The sequence below is a fragment of the Lithobates pipiens genome, unplaced genomic scaffold, assembly GCF_037356315.1.
Source record: "Lithobates pipiens isolate NorthernLeopardFrog02 unplaced genomic scaffold, aLitPip1_a1.2 Scaffold_23, whole genome shotgun sequence".
NCBI classification, from domain to species: Eukaryota; Metazoa; Chordata; class Amphibia; order Anura; family Ranidae; genus Lithobates; species Lithobates pipiens.
Genome location: NW_027507785.1, coordinates 334529396 through 334547424, shown reverse-complemented (window position 1 = coordinate 334547424; position 18029 = coordinate 334529396). Strand labels below are relative to the sequence as shown.

At 47.4% G+C, this 18029-nt stretch overlaps 1 protein-coding gene across 2 annotated transcripts in view; it reads left to right on the top strand.

Moving 5' to 3' along the window:
• Positions 1-18029, top strand: part of DMAP1 (DNA methyltransferase 1 associated protein 1) — a 130282-nt gene that overhangs the window by 65827 nt on the left and 46426 nt on the right. For both annotated transcript variants that reach the window (XM_077450763.1, XM_077450762.1), the window contains exons 7-8: positions 424-609; positions 17422-17493. In XM_077450763.1, the coding sequence (XP_077306889.1) occupies positions 424-609; positions 17422-17493 (258 nt within the window). The remainder of the gene's footprint in view (positions 1-423; positions 610-17421; positions 17494-18029) is intronic.

Here is an 18029-nt window from a genome sequence, read left to right as displayed (position 1 = left end):
TTTTATACACATTTTCCGGCTGAGTTGGCATTCAGATCCAAGAAAACAAAATAATCACCTATGTAAGTAGTGCATATTTACCTGTTTGCAGGATTTTGAAGTTTCCTCTGTGGGCATCCAGGAATAGACATATATATATATATATACGTTTTACAAACAATTTCATGCTGTGTCTGCAAGAATGTTACAGATTTTTATGCCACCCGTCTCCTCACTCCCCCTGAAGCTGTCCTTGTTAATATTTAAAAAAAACAAAAAAACAAAACAAAAAATCCACCTTTTTTTGTGATTATTTTTTTTTTTTCCCCACTATACAGCAGTTATACCAATGAGAGGATTTTGTTTGCCATCCACTAGGGGGCGCCCTCTGCACATAACTTCTCTCTGTATGTCTAACGTGTAGTTGCGGCTGTCTTCCTGTAGGTGTCAGAGGAGGAGTACCTTATCCAAGAGCTGCGGAAAATCGAGAGCAGGAAGAAGGAGAGAGAGAAGAAGACGCAGGACCTGCAGAAACTTATCACCGCCGCCGACACCACCACCGAACTGCGGCGCGCCGAACGGAAGGCCACCAAGAAGAAACTGCCGCAGAAGAAGGAATCCGAGAAACCCGTAAGATTTCTCTTCTTCCTTTTTTATTTATTGTGTGTGTTTCTACCCGACACACCGGTCCGTGCCGATAAGAGTCACCACACCGGGGGCTGCAGAAACTTTTCTTGGTTACTACATAGCAGGAGAGGTTTACCATAGAAGGCAGGGGGCACCTCAATGTCCTGTACCAGGGCAGCAGGGGTCACCACCTATCCCTGCCCCAGGGCAGTAGGGGTCACCACCTACCCCTGCACCAGAGTAGCAGGGGGTCCTGACGGCCTCTTGTAACCCAAGCAGCAGGGGGTCCTGACGGCCTCTTGGCACCCGAGCAGTGGGGGTCCTGACGGCCTCTTGGCACCCGAGCAGCGGGGGTCCTGACGGCCTCTTGGCACCCGAGCAGCGGGGGTCCTGACGGCCTCTTGGCACCCGAGCAGCGGGGGTCCTGACGGCCTCTTGGCACCCGAGCAGCGGGGGTCCTGACGGCCTCTTGGCACCCGAGCAGCGGGGGTCCTGACGGCCTCTTGGCACCCGAGCAGCGGGGGTCCTGACGGCCTCTTGGCACCCGAGCAGCGGGGGTCCTGACGGCCTCTTGGCACCCGAGCAGCGGGGGTCCTGACGGCCTCTTGGCACCCGAGCAGCGGGGGTCCTGACGGCCTCTTGGCACCCGAGCAGCGGGGGTCCTGACGGCCTCTTGGCACCCGAGCAGCGGGGGTCCTGACGGCCTCTTGGCACCGGAGCAGCGGGGGTCCTGACGGCCTCTTGGCACCGGAGCAGCGGGGGTCCTGACGGCCTCTTGGCACCGGAGCAGCGGGGGTCCTGACGGCCTCTTGGCACCCGAGCAGCGGGGGTCCTGACGGCCTCTTGGCACCCGAGCAGCGGGGGTCATCACCGCCTCTTGGCACCTGAGCAGCGGGGGTCCTGACCGCCTCTTGGCACCTGAGCAGCGGGGGTCATCACCGCCTCTTGGCACCCGAGCAGCGGGGGTCCTGACCGCCTCTTGCACCCGAGCAGCACCTCTGACAGCTGCTGCTATTTATTAAACTAGAAAAGTTTGTGCAGCCCGGAGTTCGGGGTTTTATATTTTATTTCTGATTTTACCTTGATGGTCCAACTGCTGAGGATTTTGCATTGGAGGTTTGGAGGATCCGACACCTGAAGTGTACAAATATCTTCTTATAGAACTTACCTCTCATGTGTTACCTGAGAACTCGCTTCCAAGTCACATGTACACTCGTCTACCCCTTCCTATGAAGTGCCCCTTTATTGCCCTTCTTTCCCCCGAATGAAGTGAACTTATGACAATGGAAGTGAGTTTCTCAGTGCAGTTTGGGTGTATATAAACTATATTGCCAAAAGTATTGGGACACCTACCTTTTACTCGTGCATGAATTGCATACCTCGCCGTGACGGAAATTCAGATGAAAAAAGGTACTAAAAAATCATTTATATTTTTATATATAAATTATATATATATATTTTTTTTAATTGTGTATTCGCACGCATGCACCACACTATATTGTCAAAAGTATTGGGGCACCTACCTTTACACACATTTTAAATTTTGAAGCAAAGATTATTATTTATATATATATAATATAATATATTATAAAAAAATAATCTTTGCTTCAAAATTTAAAATTTGTGTGTAAAGGTAGGTGCCCCAATACAGCACAACAGCCCATAGAGACCCGGTACATCAACGTGAAGACAAACCGATACAAGGTAGTGTGGGGATGTGACCATATAAAAGATTGTTTGAGATTTTTTATAATATATATATATAAAAAATCTCAAACAATCTTTTATATGGTCACATCCCCACACTACCTTGTATCGGTTTGTCTTCACGTTGATGTACCGGGTCTCTATGGGCTGTTGTGCTGTACATGGAGCCATTGCTAAGCCGCTATGACTGGGGGAACTACAACTCCCAGCATAGTGCTTTACCCATCCATCATTTCTTCTCTAGAAGGTGGTGGAGACAATCTTATCATCTTTATGGCTTTGTGTTTGTGTGATATTACCAGTATGTTGGGCTGGTCATGGATAAGCTCCACATCCCCCCTAGAGACAGTGAAACCCCCTCCCCCCCCCCCTTTTTTTTTTTTTTTTTTAATTTCTTTATTTACCAAAAAGGATGAAATTACAGAGCAAATGTTGCACAATTAAAGGACATACATTATGCACTCTCAAGAAAGAGAGCAACTGAACCCGTGTAAAAAAAGAAAACTTTTGTATTTTATAAAATATAAAATATAATTTTCTGATGAATATTAAAAAGAATCACAGAACACATGAAAATGGTTCATATAGATGTGCACAGCAATCCTACCTCCCATATATAAACCTCAGATACCCGCTCCGCACACTGACGCACTGTATCTGTACAATGCATTACACTGTGATGATGCGACAACAGCAGCGATTCTTCTTCGTCTTCATCTTCGTCTTCTTCGTCGTCTTCTTCTTCTTCGTCTTCTTCTTCGTCTTCTTCGTCTTCGTCTTCTTCTTCTTCTTCATCTTCTTCTTCTTCGTCTTCTTCTTCGTCTTCGTCGTCGTCGTCGTCGTCGTCTTCTTCTTCTTCGTCTTCTTCGTCTTCTTCTTCTTCGTCTTCTTCTTCGTCTTCGTCTTCGTCTTCTTCTTCTTCGTCTTCTTCTTCTTCTTCTTCGTCTTCTTCTTCTTCTTCGTCTTCTTCGTCTTCTTCTTCTTCTTCTTCGTCTTCTTCTTCTTTCTTCTTCTCCTTCCTTCTTCTTCTTCTTTTTCTTCCTTCTTCTTCTTTTTCTTCCTTCTTCTTTCTTCTTTCTTCTTCTTCTTCTTCTTCTTCCTGCAGTGGGATGAGATTCAATCTCCATACAAAGTTACATAGTTTTGTGAGGTTGAATAAAGACAGCGATCCGTTCATTTCCCAGACCTGAAGATCTGTTTCGTCGGAAGATATCGGCGGCGTATCTGAAAATTTGTACATCCGTGACTAGAGATGTACCGAAATTTCAGCCGCTGAAACATATCGGGTGAAAATGGTGTTATCGTTGTATTGAAAATAATCGGCATAGGAGAAATAGGCGCTGAAAACGCATGTGACTTTTTTTTTTTTTTGCCATTGAAGTTGCTGTGTTTTTACCGCGAATTTGCAGCGATTTTTTTTTTTTTTTTTCAGATTTTTACCACGATTTTCTGTGCTTTATGGTTTTTTTCGTAGGTCACGTGACATCAAAAATGTAACACAGGTGCGTTAATGATGCATTCTTGCTGCGTTATTTTTTTTTTACCAAAAACGCAGCAAGCAGAATTTTTAACACCACAACAGAAGCGCAACGGACCGGTGTAACATGCATAGAATTTACAGGGATACGTTTTTCTTGAGCTTTTCTTGCGCTAAAAGGTGCCAATCGGGCTGGGCAGACACAGGTGGGTACACAGACATCGCATGTGATTCGCACCACATTGCTGTGCAGATCACATGCGTTTTCTGTGCAATGCGAATTTGCATTACATTCAGACCGAAACAAGTGCAGGACCCCCCCCCCCCCCCTTTTTTTTTTTTTGTGGTCCACACTGGAATCGGATCCACCCAATGCGATTAAATTTCTGTACCATTTGACAGTTCACACTGCGATCTGCGAACCGATCTGGGGGTGTCATTAACTTTACATTGACACCCGAAGAGGTTCGCAGATGTCGGTGTCTGCGATTCAGGCGGGATGCGGGAAGCCACAAAGGAGCCGCAGGGTTTCACACATCGCACCGCTGTGAACCCATCCTAATGGCCGACCATTCATTCATATTAATTTAAAATTGAAATGAACCGCTTGCTGACCAGCCGCCATCATTATACTGTGGCATGTTGGTTCAGCTGCGCAAATCGCCGTACCAGTATGTCGGCCTCTTTGGGAGCGATGGCAGATGTGCACCGCCGGAGCCGAGAGCAAGAACAGGGATCTGTCAATGTAAACAGATCCCCGTTCTGTCAGGGGAGTAGAGAGATCATCTGTTCCTGGTGATCAGGAACAGCGATCTCCCTCTACTCCCTGTCAGTCCCCTCCCCCCCCCCACTCACAGTTAGAAACACCTCCCAGGGAACACATGTAACCCCTTGATCGCCCCCCCTTGATGTTCCTGGCAGGGAAAGGGTGTTAACCCCTTCCCTGCCAGTGACATTTATACAGTAAATGGTGGCTATTTTTAGCTCTGATCGCTGTATAAATGTCACTGGTCCCAAAAAAAGTGTCAAGTGTCCGATCTGTCCGCCACAATGTCACAGTCCCGCTAAAAATCGCAGATCACCACCATTGTTAGTAAAAATAAATAATAAAAATGCCATAAATACATCCCCTATTTTTGCAGACGCTATAACTTTGGTTTGCACAAAAAAAAAAAAAATCAATATACGCTTATTTTTATTTTTTTACCAAAAATATGTAGAAGAATACATATTGGCCTAAACTGAGGAAGACCTTTTTTATTTTATTTTTTATTTTTATTTTTTTATGGATATTTATTATCGCTAAAAGTGTAAGTTTTTTTTTTTTAAATTGTCGCTCTTCCTTTTTTTTTTTTTTTTTTTTCTTGTTTTATAGCACAAAAAATTAAAAACCGCAGAGGTGATCAAATACCACCAAAAGAAATCTCTATTTGTGGGGGGAAAAAAAGGACGCATAGCATACTAGCTCATTATGAAATACTTACCTGAGATCGAAGCCCTCGTTCGCCTCCTCCGACGCCGCCCATCTATCCCGGGGTGACTTCCGGGTATCGCAGCTCCAGCGCTGTGACTGGCCGGAGCAGCGGTGACGTCACTCCCGCGCATGCGTGCTGGTACCGCCACCAGCGGCATGATCGCTGTTGGAAACGCCACGCTCAGTGCCAATATTCCTGCAAATTTCTACTAAACATTTTAGGTCTGGGAGATGGTTCTTGCACCTACAGGTAAGCCTTGATCTAGTCTTACCTGTAGGTTAAAGAGGTTGTAAGGGGTTTACAACCACTATAATGGCTGTTGGGTTTTTAATTTTTTTTGCTAAATAAAACAAAAAAGGACCAAAATTTTGAAAAAAAAAAAAGACACTGATGGGGTGGCACTGATCTGTGGCACTGATTATGAGACACTGGGCACTGATGGGGTGGCACTGATCTGTGGCACTGATTATGAGACACTGGGCACTGATGGGGTGGCACTGATCTGTGGCACTGATTATGAGACACTGGGTGGTCATGGAGCGCGCCGCCTGCAGGGTCACGCAGACAGCGCTTGCTCAGTAGGACGTCCATGGGCGCCCTCCCGCCAGTTAAGGCCCGTGCTGCAGCCGACTTTGGGCTATAGTGCGGGCAGCAAGTAGTGACGCTCCTTTTCACACTGAGGCAGTTTTCGCCGTTTTAGCGGTAGAATTGGCGTCTGTAAAGCTCCTCCTATGCCTCCCGAATGTGGAAGCCCCCGAGCCTTGCACACTGGAGCGGTACGCCTGCGGGACGTTAGAAAAAGTCCTGCAAGCAGCGCCTTTTGGGGCGGTCTGGGAACGCTGTAAGCACCCCTCCTCCACCGCTCATGCCCAATGCAATGAATGGGCAACGCTTCCGACACACCTGAAAAGCGATTCGGAAGCTCTGCAACACGGGCGTTTTTTAACCCCCCCTTCTTCTGCCAATAGCGAGGGGCGATTTTCACCGGCGCTTTAGCGCTAACGCACAGCTGGCCCCAGTGTGAATGGGGTCTTGGGGTAGATTCAAGCCAGATGCGGTGGGACTGGATTGGGCGACTGTTCCAGTGCAGTCCCACCGCATAGAGAAGGCAGAATGTCTCTGGCACAGGGTGACCCCCAATCTTCTCCTTCCGGGGTCCCCCCTCTTTTGGTGAGAGCCCTCTCGGAAAGCCCTCCGTGCTTGCTCAATTCCGAGCTGCCCCTATTGGCACAGAAGAGGCGGTTTGGCCCCCCGGTGTGCGGGCACCTTGCACAGGAGAACCCCCCCCCCCCCCCCATCTCCTTACTACGGCTTCATTGGGCCGTCCCGTCCCACCAGGACAACCGATCCCATCCGACGCTTCCCCTTGCTGATCACAGAGATTAACAAAACCGTTCCCGTCTATGATGAAATAAGAACAAGGAAGCGAAGAGCATTCATTACATCGGGTTCCCCCGGATGAAAACGGAGCCATTTTTAAAAATAAATCGCATTCGATCGCATCGATCTTGGCGTTTTGAATGCTTTTACAGGCAAGGGTTTCGGGTCTTATAGACCCCGGATCTCTCCATAAAGAGGACCCGTCACCTCCTATTACTGTCACATGGGATGTTTACATTCATTATAGACCCCGGATCTCTCCATAAAGAGGACCCGTCACCTCCTATTACTGTCACATGGGATGTTTACATTCATTATAGACCCCGGATCTCTCCATAAAGAGGACCCGTCACCCCCTATTACTGTCACATGGGATGTTTACATTCATTATAGACCCCACATCTCTCCATAAAGAGGACCCGTCACTTCCTATTACTGTCACATGGGATGTTTACATTCATTATAGACCCCGGATCCCTCCATAAAGAGGACCCGTCACCTCCTATTACTGTCACATGGGATGTTTACATTCATTATAGACCCCGGATCCCTCCATAAAGAGGACCCGTCACCTCCTATTACTGTCACATGGGATGTTTACATTCATTATAGACCCCGGATCTCTCCATAAAGAGGACCCGTCACCCCCTATTACTGTCACATGGGATGTTTACATTCATTATAGACCCCACATCTCTCCATAAAGAGGACCCGTCACTTCCTATTACTGTCACATGGGATGTTTACATTCATTATAGACCCCGGATCCCTCCATAAAGAGGACCCGTCACCTCCTATTACTGTCACATGGGATGTTTACATTCATTATAGACCCCGGATCTCTCCATAAAGAGGACCCGTCACCCCCTATTATTGTCACATGGGATGTTTACATTCATTATAGACCCCACATCTCTCCATAAAGAGGACCCGTCACCTCCTATTACTGTCACATGGGATGTTTACATTCATTATAGACCCCACATCTCTCCATAAAGAGGACCCGTCACTTCCTATTACTGTCACATGGGATGTTTACATTCATTATAGACCCCGGATCCCTCCATAAAGAGGACCCGTCACCTCCTATTACTGTCACACGGGATGTTTACATTCATTATAGACCCCGGATCTCTCCATAAAGAGGACCCGTCACCCCCTATTATTGTCACATGGGATGTTTACATTCATTATAGACCCCGGATCTCTCCATAAAGAGGACCCGTCACCTCCTATTACTGTCACATGGGATGTTTACATTCATTATAGACCCCGGATCTCTCCATAAAGAGGACCCGTCACCCCCTATTACTGTCACATGGGATGTTTACATTCATTATAGACCCCGGATCCCTCCATAAAGAGGACCCGTCACCCCCTATTACTGTCACATGGGATGTTTACATTCATTATAGACCCCGGATCCCTCCATAAAGAGGACCCGTCACCCCCTATTACTGTCACATGAGATGTTTACATTCATTATAGACCCCGGATCTCTCCATAAAGAGGACCCGTCACCCCCTATTACTGTCACATGGGATGTTTACATTCATTATAGACCCCGGATCTCTCCATAAAGAGGACCCGTCACCCCCTGTTACTGTCACATGGGATGTTTACATTCATTATAGACCCCGGATCTCTCCATAAAGAGGACCCGTCACCTCCTATTACTGTCATATGGGATGTTTACATTCTAGACCCCGGATCTCTCTATAAAGAGGACCCGTCACCTCCTATTACTGTCACATGTGATGTTTACATTCATTATAGACCCCGGATCTCTCCATAAAGAGGACCCGTCACCCCCTATTACTGTCACACGGTATGTTTACATTCATTATAGACCCCGGATCTCTCCATAAAGAGGACCCGTCACCCCCTATTATTGTCACATGGGATGTTTACATTCATTATAGACCCCGGATCTCTCCATAAAGAGGACCCGTCACCCCCTATTACTGTCACATGGGATGTTTACATTCATTATAGACCTCGGATCTCTCCATAAAGAGGACCCGTCACCTCCTATTACTGTCACATGGGATGTTTACATTCATTATAGACCCCGGATCTCTCCATAAAGAGGACCCGTCACCCCCTATTACTGTCACATGGGATGTTTACATTCATTATAGACCCCGGATCTCTCCATAAAGAGGACCCGTCACCTCCTATTACTGTCACATGGGATGTTTACATTCATTATAGACCCCGGATCTCTCCATAAAGAGGACCCGTCACCCCCTATTACTGTCACATGGGATGTTTACATTCATTATAGACCCCGGATCCCTCCATAAAGAGGACCCGTCACCCCCTATTACTGTCACATGGGATGTTTACATTCATTATAGACCCCGGATCTCTCCATAAAGAGGACCCGTCACCTCCTATTACTGTCACATGGGATGTTTACATTCATTATAGACCCCGGATCCCTCCATAAAGAGGACCCGTCACCCCCTATTACTGTCACATGAGATGTTTACATTCATTATAGACCCCGGATCTCTCCATAAAGAGGACCCGTCACCCCCTATTACTGTCACATGGGATGTTTACATTCATTATAGACCCCGGATCTCTCCATAAAGAGGACCCGTCACCTCCTATTACTGTCACATGGGATGTTTACATTCATTATAGACCCCGGATCTCTCCATAAAGAGGACCCGTCACCCCCTATTACTGTCACATGGGATGTTTACATTCATTATAGACCCCGGATCTCTCCATAAAGAGGACCCGTCACCTCCTATTACTGTCACATGGGATGTTTACATTCATTATAGACCCCGGATCTCTCCATAAAGAGGACCCGTCACCCCCTATTACTGTCACATGGGATGTTTACATTCATTATAGACCCCGGATCTCTCCATAAAGAGGACCCGTCACCTCCTATTACTGTCACATGGGATGTTTACATTCATTATAGACCCCGGATCTCTCCATAAAGAGGACCCGTCACCCCCTATTACTGTCACATGGGATGTTTACATTCATTATAGACCCCGGATCCCTCCATAAAAAGGACCCGTCACCCCCTATTACTGTCACATGGGATGTTTACATTCATTATAGACCCCGGATCTCTCCATAAAGAGGACCCGTCACCTCCTATTACTGTCACATGGGATGTTTACATTCATTATAGACCCCGGATCCCTCCATAAAGAGGACCCGTCACCCCCTATTACTGTCACATGAGATGTTTACATTCATTATAGACCCCGGATCTCTCCATAAAGAGGACCCGTCACCCCCTATTACTGTCACATGGGATGTTTACATTCATTATAGACCCCGGATCTCTCCATAAAGAGGACCCGTCACCCCCTATTACTGTCACATGGGATGTTTACATTCATTATAGACCCCGGATCTCTCCATAAAGAGGACCCGTCACCCCCTATTACTGTCACATGGGATGTTTACATTCATTATAGACCCCGGATCTCTCCATAAAGAGGACCCGTCACCTCCTATTACTGTCACATGGGATGTTTACATTCATTATAGACCCCGGATCTCTCCATAAAGAGGACCCGTCACCTCCTATTACTGTCACATGGGATGTTTACATTCATTATAGACCCCGGATCCCTCCATAAAGAGGACCCGTCACCCCCTATTACTGTCACATGGGATGTTTACATTCCTTGTGACAGCAATAAATGATTATAAAGTTTCAAAGTGACAATGTAAAAACAAAAACATTTTTTTAACCACTTCCCACCCGAGGTACGTCATTGACTTTGAGTAGGGATATAGGAATGGTGGGTGCAGCTACAGGCATCATCCCAGATATTTTTTTCAGTGGCGATTCTGTACCACGAAAGAACAATCATAGAAACAGTTCAGCCGCTTGATCGTTCTTACAGGCGGCGGGAGGTGACATCCCCTCTCACCCGCCCCCCTCCCCCGTGCCATCGGCAAGCTGGAGAACAAATCGGTCGCTGACAGAAGTTGATCGTAGAGATTTCCGGTGACCAGATGGTCCCCAGTCATCTCTATGGTGGGCAGATGTAAACAATGGCGGGGACTCAGCTGGAAAGGCCGAGAAAGTTAGTTTAATTTTTTTTTTTTGACCTTGGTCTTTTTAGCCTGGTGGACAGATGTGGGGTCTTGTATACCCCACATCTCTTTCATGAGGAGGACCTGTCGCACATCATTCCTTGTAATAGGAATAAAAAAATAAATTTAAAGAGGGCGTGTAAAAATAAAAATAAAATAAAAAAAAAGACAAAAAAAGTTAAATAAACAATACAATAAATATATAATAATATATATATATATATATATTGTGTTTATTATACTCACCACTTTAATATTTTATTTTATTTGAGTGGAGGGCCACCCTAAAAAAAAAACAGCATGAATTTCTACCTGAAATCAAAACGCTTAGCTGTGAGCGGAGCCTCAGGCTGTTTTTACTGCGATTTTGTACAGGTCACCAAAAAAGCAGAAAAATGCCTGAAATCTGCCCCAAAGAAGCTCGTCATCTTTTTTTTATTTTTTTATTTTTTTTAGTTTAATGCGTTTTTTTCAGGCTTTTTTTTTGCTTCAGGTGACAAAACGCTCTGATGTGAACAGGTGCCATTGAAATGAATGGGATTTCGCTTATTGGCCTTTTTTTTTTTTTTTTTTTTTTTGGGTGTTTTATGAGCTGAAAATGCAGCTTAAAGAAGGATTCCACCTACAAAAAAAATATTAAAAGCCAGCAGCTATAAATACTACAGCTGCTGACTTTTAATAAATGGACACTCACCTGTCCCGGGTTCCAGCGATGCCGGCAGCCGAGGCCGATCGATCGCTCGGCCCTCGGCTGCTGCTGCCGCCATTCTAGGTGAGGGAATCGGGAAGTGAAGCGTTGCGGCTTCGCTTCCCGGTTCCCTACTGCGCATGCGGGAGTCGCGCAGTGCAATGGGAATGGTCCGCACTGTCTCCTGGGACCCTTGTGTGTCCCAGCAGACAGTGCGGCGGGACAGGAAACAGCATAGACTCCTGTGGGAGTCTATGCCCCGGAAGTGGGTACAAATAGGTGTCTTAGACAGGTATCTGCACCCCCCTCCTCCCTGAAAGGTGCCACCTGTGACACCGGAGGGGGGGAGGGTTCCAATGAGCGGAAGTTCCACTTTAGGGTGGAACTCCACTTTAATGCTTTAATGTGTGCCTAGACAGTGTTTGTGTTTTACTATGTGTGAGTTGCTTTTTTATTTTATTTTTTTATTAAGGGATGTGCTGGATTTTATTCCCTTTAATCCATCACTCCCCCCCCCCCCCTCCTTGTTTGCATAGGCAGAGCTCCGATTTGTGTCTCTCCTGTCCAATCAGTGGGTGCCGGCAGACATACAGTGCCCGGCACGCAATGAATGCCCGGCACCCGATGATCGGCTTCTGCGGTGTCAAATAACAGCACCGCCGAGCTGCGCTCCCTCCCTACCTGGACGTGTCGGGTCATGCACGAGATACGCGATCAGACGCAGGAGAGCCGCTCTGCCGCCGCACTCATATGTGAGGTGGTCAGCAACATGTTAACCACTGATTATTATTATTCAGGATTTACAGTATCTGACAAAAGTAAGTACACCCCTCAGTGACATGTCTTCTCTCTTTTCATGTGACAACACTGAGGAAATGACACTTGTCTACAATGTAAAGTAGTGAGTGTACAGCTTGTATAACAGTGTAAATTTCCTGTCCCCTCAAAATAACTCAACACACAGCCATTAATGTCTAAACCGCTGGCAACAAAAGTCAGTACACCCCTGAAAAGTGAAAATCTCCAAATTGGGCCCAATTAGCCATTTTCCCTCCCCCCGGTGTCATGTGACTCGTTAGTGTTACAAGGTCTCAGGTGTGAATGGGGAGCAGCTGTGTTAAATTTGGTGTTATCGCTCTCACTCTCTCATACTGGTCACTGGAAGTACAACATGGCACCCCATGGCAAAGAACTCTCTGAGGATCTGAAAGAAGGAATTGTCGCTCTACGTAAAGATGGCGGCCACACAAAAATATTTCCACTTTGGGCCCAATGTGGAAATTTTCACTTGGAGGTGTACCCGCTTTTGTTGCCAGCGATTTAGACATTAACCACTTGGCGCCCGCCATATAACAAAATTACGTTGGCAAAGTGGTTGCGATATCCTGTCCTGACGTCATATGACGTCTTTCAGGATATCAAGCCGCTGCCCCCTCCCCCAGGGGAGCGCATCGCGGCGTTCGTTGTTTGCGGTGTGTCACTCTGAAGGAGACTCTACCACCTGATCAGCTGTGTCCAATCAGAGCTGATCACAATGTAAATGGGAAGAACTGCTCATTGGCTTTTCCTCACTTGAGTAGAGGAGAGCCGATCGGCTGCTCTCCTGATAGGGGGGGTTGAGGTCTGTGCTGATTGTTAGCGTAGCCCCCCTCGATGCCCACCTAGTTCCACCAGGATGCCGTCAGGGATGGCCACCACACTGGACCACCAGGAAAATGCCAATCAGTGCCCAGGCAGCTTCCCATCAGTGCCAAAGTAAAATACCTGCCAGTGCCTCCGGTGATGCCTATCAGTTAAATCCATCAGTGCCACCCATAAGTACCCACCAGTGCTGGCTATCAATGCCCATCAGTGCCGCCTATCAATGCCCACCAGTGCCGCATATCAGTGCCACCTATCTGTGCTCATCAGTGCCGCCTGATCAGTGCCCATCAGTGAAGGAGAAAATTAACTTATTTACAAAAATGTATAACAAAACAAACTTTATTATTTTTTTTTTTTGCCGGTCTTTTTTTATTAGTTTAGCAAAAAATAAAAACCACAGAGGTGATCAAATACCCCCAAAAGAAAGCTCTATTTGTGGGAACAAAATGGTAAATAAAATTTAGGTTGGGTACAGTGTAGCATGACTGCACAACTTTCGTTTAAAAAGTGACAGCGCTGAAAATTGGCCTGGGCAGGAAGGTGCGAAAGTGCCCGGTATTGAAGTGGTTAATGGCTGTGTGTTGAGTTATTTTGAGGGGACAGGAAATTTACACTGTTATACAAGCTGTACACTCACTACTTTACATTGTAGACAAGTGTCATTTCTTCAGTGTTGTCACATGAAAAGAGAGAAGGAAAGATTTACACAAATGTCACCGAGGGGTGTACGTACTTTTGTCAGATACTGTAGCTCTGACATATACCGCAGTGCTGTACAGAGATCACTGAGCCAATCACATCAGTCTCTGTGCCAGTGGAGCTTACACTCTAATGGAAGTTGGGTAACACAAATGTCACTGAGGGGTGTACTTACTTTTGTCAGATACTGTATATTATTATTATTATACAGGATTTGTATAGCGCCAGCAGTTTGCTCAGCACTTTACAATAAAAAAGGGAAAACCGTACAGTTACAGTACAGTAGGGTTCGGAGGGCTTTGCTCACAGGAGCTTGCAATCTAATAGCGTTTATCTGATGCCTGTAATTGTATTCAGGGACTTGTAATTCTTAATCCTGGAGCATGTGCTCCGTGTCCGGCGCCGCCCCGGTGCATCGTCTCATTGCGTGTGCCAGGTTGTCGGGTATTTGTTTTTTTTTGCAGATATCTGGAATTAACACCTCGTGCGTGTCTGGAGGCGATGGCTTCTTCCTGATGGGTGCTGGCATAAAATCATTGACAAGTGTCAGGCCGCCCTTGTGCAGCGTGCATGCTAAGAGCCCTCGACGGCCGCTCTGTTTACGCTCAGGGGGCAATCAGGAAACCTTGAATCAATAGCAAGGACGAGGCTGCTCCCCTGAGCTCCCTTTCTGGGTGTTTAATGGCTGCAATCAAACGGCTATCGAGCCAAGTAACTCGGTACGGCTGTAGGGCGTCTGCAGCCTATCGGGGGTTAATCACATCCTTCAGATCTGTCGGAAATGAGCGATCAGTGTGTGTGCATGTGTGTGTAAGACTGGACGGGGCATGTGATGGGCAATCGCTTTGTCTTGTATAAGTAGCCTGAACAGTGAGCGACGAGGTTGTAAAAAAAAAAAAAAAATACGTTTTCAAGATTAAAGTTTTACTTTAAAGTTCTGGACAGAATAGGGAAGGGTTAAAACCCCTGTCAGATTTTTATGTACTAAAAAGCAGTAAGGACTACGAGATCGAACAGAGCGATGGAGGGTAGGATGGGTAATAAGCGGAGAGCGGGGGGCAGGATGGGTAATAAGCGGAGAGCTGGGGGTAGGATGGGTAATAAGCGGAGAGTGGAGGGTAGGATGGGTAATGAGCAGAGAGTTGGAGGTAGGATGGGTAATGAGCGGAGAGTTGGAGGTAGGATGGGTGATGAGCGGAGAGTGGGGGGTAGGATGGGTGATGAGCGGAGAGTGGGGGGTAGGATGGGTGATGAGCGGAGAGTGGGGGGTAGGATGGGTGATGAGCGGAGAGTGGGGGGTAGGATGGGTGATGAGCGGAGAGTGGGGGGTAGGATGGGTAATGAGCGGAGAGCGGGGGGGTAGGATGGGTAATGAGCGGAGAGCGGGGGGGGGGTAGGATGGGTAATGAGCGGGGGGGGTAGGATGGGTAATGAGCGGAGAGCGGGGGGGTAGGATGGGTAATGAGCGGAGAGCGGGGGGGGGGGGGTAGGATGGGTAATGAGCGGAGAGCGGGGGGGTAGGATGGGTAATGAGCGGAGAGCGGGGGGGGTAGGATGGGTAATGAGCGGAGAGCGGGGGGGTAGGATGGGTAATGAGCGGAGAGCGGGGGGTAGGATGGGTAATGAGCGGAGAGCGGGGGGGTAGGATGGGTAATGAGCGGAGAGCGGGGGGGTAGGATGGGTAATGAGCGGAGAGCGGGGGGGTAGGATGGGTAATGAGCGGAGAGTGGGAAAGGAACTCTCTGCACACTGATGACATTGCACAGATTCTGATTTGTTTGAAGCCAGTGATCACTATGACAGTCCCTGCCCTCAGGACCTCCCACTAACGCATTTCACTGCGGTAAACCACCTAGAGAATCTCTACAAGTAAGCCCTTTTGGGTGAAACGCGTTAGAGGGGCGGTCCCGAGGGCAGGGATCTTTGGCTTCATATAAATCGGAATCTGTGTGACATCAGTGTGCAGAGAGTTCTTCTTCTCTTCAAGTGTTGATGTCTTGCTGGGGTCACCTGAATGGTAAAGAATAAGGGGCGCATAAGGGGCGAGGCACCACCTAGTCACCCAGCTACAAATGTGTGCTGGAAACTGTCTGGAGGAAGAGGATAAAGTCAATAATCACTACAATGTGTAAGAAGTGTCCAAACAGTCACTGCAGTATATGATTACAAATATCCATTCCACTTATGGCGGCTCAACCCAAGAGGTAGAATCTGTCTCGGTGGATATTCAAGAAGAGGGCGGCAGCTAAGTGTAGTATTGAATGTATTCCATTTATTTAAAGTGGTTGTAAACCCTTACAAACCACTTTGACCTACAGGTAAGCCTAGATTAAGGCTTACTTGTAGGTCCAAGAAATATCTCCTAAACCTATACGGTTTAGGAGATATTTGCCCGAAGACAATGCGCCGTAGACAGCGGCGCGCAGGCGCACTGAGTGCGGCATTCTCAAAGACGGAGCTGCCGCGCGTGTCGGCTCCGGTGTGCATGCGCGGGGGTGACGTCATCGCGGCTTCGCCGAATGACAGCGGCTGAGCTGCGAGACCCCACCAAGAAGATGGATGCGGCGGACTACAGGGGACAGCGGTGACTTCGCTGGCTCCTGTGTCAGGTAAGTGACACATAATGGGCTACTATGCGATGTGATGCGATGCGATGTATAGTAGTCCATTATGCTTTGCCTTTGCAGGGAATGAAAGAGGAAGTAAACTCATCAGGGTTTACTTCCTCTTTAAAGACAACTGACTTGATAAAAGTAACAAGTAAGCACTCGCTCATCAAAAAGGAAAACCTGTGCTCGGGGGATATAATCTCCCTCTGCGTTGGAGGCTGCAGCTGCCAGCTTTGTGGACTGAATGCCGACAGATGAACCCAGAAGTGTCCAGAACCACCCGGAAGCACACTGGGGGCACACATGCGAATGTGACATCACACTGGGATGATCCTGCAGTAAAGGGAGGTGGCTACGCGTTTCAGAGCTCCTTTCTCCTTTTAATAAATGGAATACATTCATAACTACACTTGTTGCCCCCTTCTTGTCTTTTTTGCCAGGGTCACCTAACTTTCTTTTCGATCAGCTCCCAAAGGCAACCTTCCCGCCTTTGTGTCTGTTGGAATCGAAAAGAAAGAAGGTCAGGTGACCATAGAAGGGCATCAACACTTGAAGAGAAGACGGGATCTCTCTGCACACAGATGACATCACACAGGTTCCCATTTGTATGAACCCAGCAGTTACTGACAGCCCCTGTCCTGGGGACCTTCATGTTAACTTATTTCAGTGGAATAGGCCTACTCATGGAGAACCTTTACATCTAAGCAGGTGAGACGCGTTAGTGGGGAGGTCTCAAGGGCGGGGGCTGTCATAAAGACTCTTGGCTTCAAATAAGTCAGTCTGTGTGAAGTCCTCAGTGTGTAGCGATTCCCCTTCTTCTCTTCGTGTGTTGAAACGCAGGCGGCTCCAGGAATCGCCTGCACCCGGTGCGGAGGACACAACGAGGGTAATCTAGCTTGAGAACAGCAGAGATTTCCTATACACACATAGGACACGGGGGGCACACTGCTGAAGCCAGTTCTTTGCCTGCTGTTGGTTAAGGTGTGCGTGTGTCCTCTGTATTTATTATTTTTTTTGTTCTCCATATTATTAATCCTTATTTTGTTTTCTCAGGCTGTTCCCGAAACGGCGGGTATCCGATTCCCAGATTTCAAATCGGCAGGAGTAACCTTGCGTAGCCAAAGGGTAAGAACCGCCATTTTTTTCTTTTCTTTGTTTGTTTGGCCAAATCATTCATCCCTCCCCTGACCATATTTTTTTTCTTTGTGTCCAATTTTTTCCCTCCCCTGACCATTTTTCATTGCGTGCCCAAATCATTCGTCCCTCCCCTGACCATTTTTCATTGCGTGCCCAAATCATTCGTCCCTCCCCTGACCATTTTTCATTGCGTGCCCAAATCATTCGTCCCTCCCCTGACCATTTTTCATTGCGTGCCCAAATCATTCGTCCCTCCCCTGACCATTTTTCATTGCGTGCCCAAATCATTCGTCCCTCCCCTGACCATTTTTCATTGCGTGCCCAAATCATTCGTCCCTCCCCTGACCATATTTTTTTTCTTTGTGTCCAATTTTTTCCCTCCCCTGACCATTTTTCATTGCGTGCCCAAATCATTCGTCCCTCCCCTGACCATTTTTCATTGCGTGCCCAAATCATTCGTCCCTCCCCTGACCATTTTTCATTGGGTGCCCAAATCATTCGTCCCTCCCCTGACCATTTTCCAT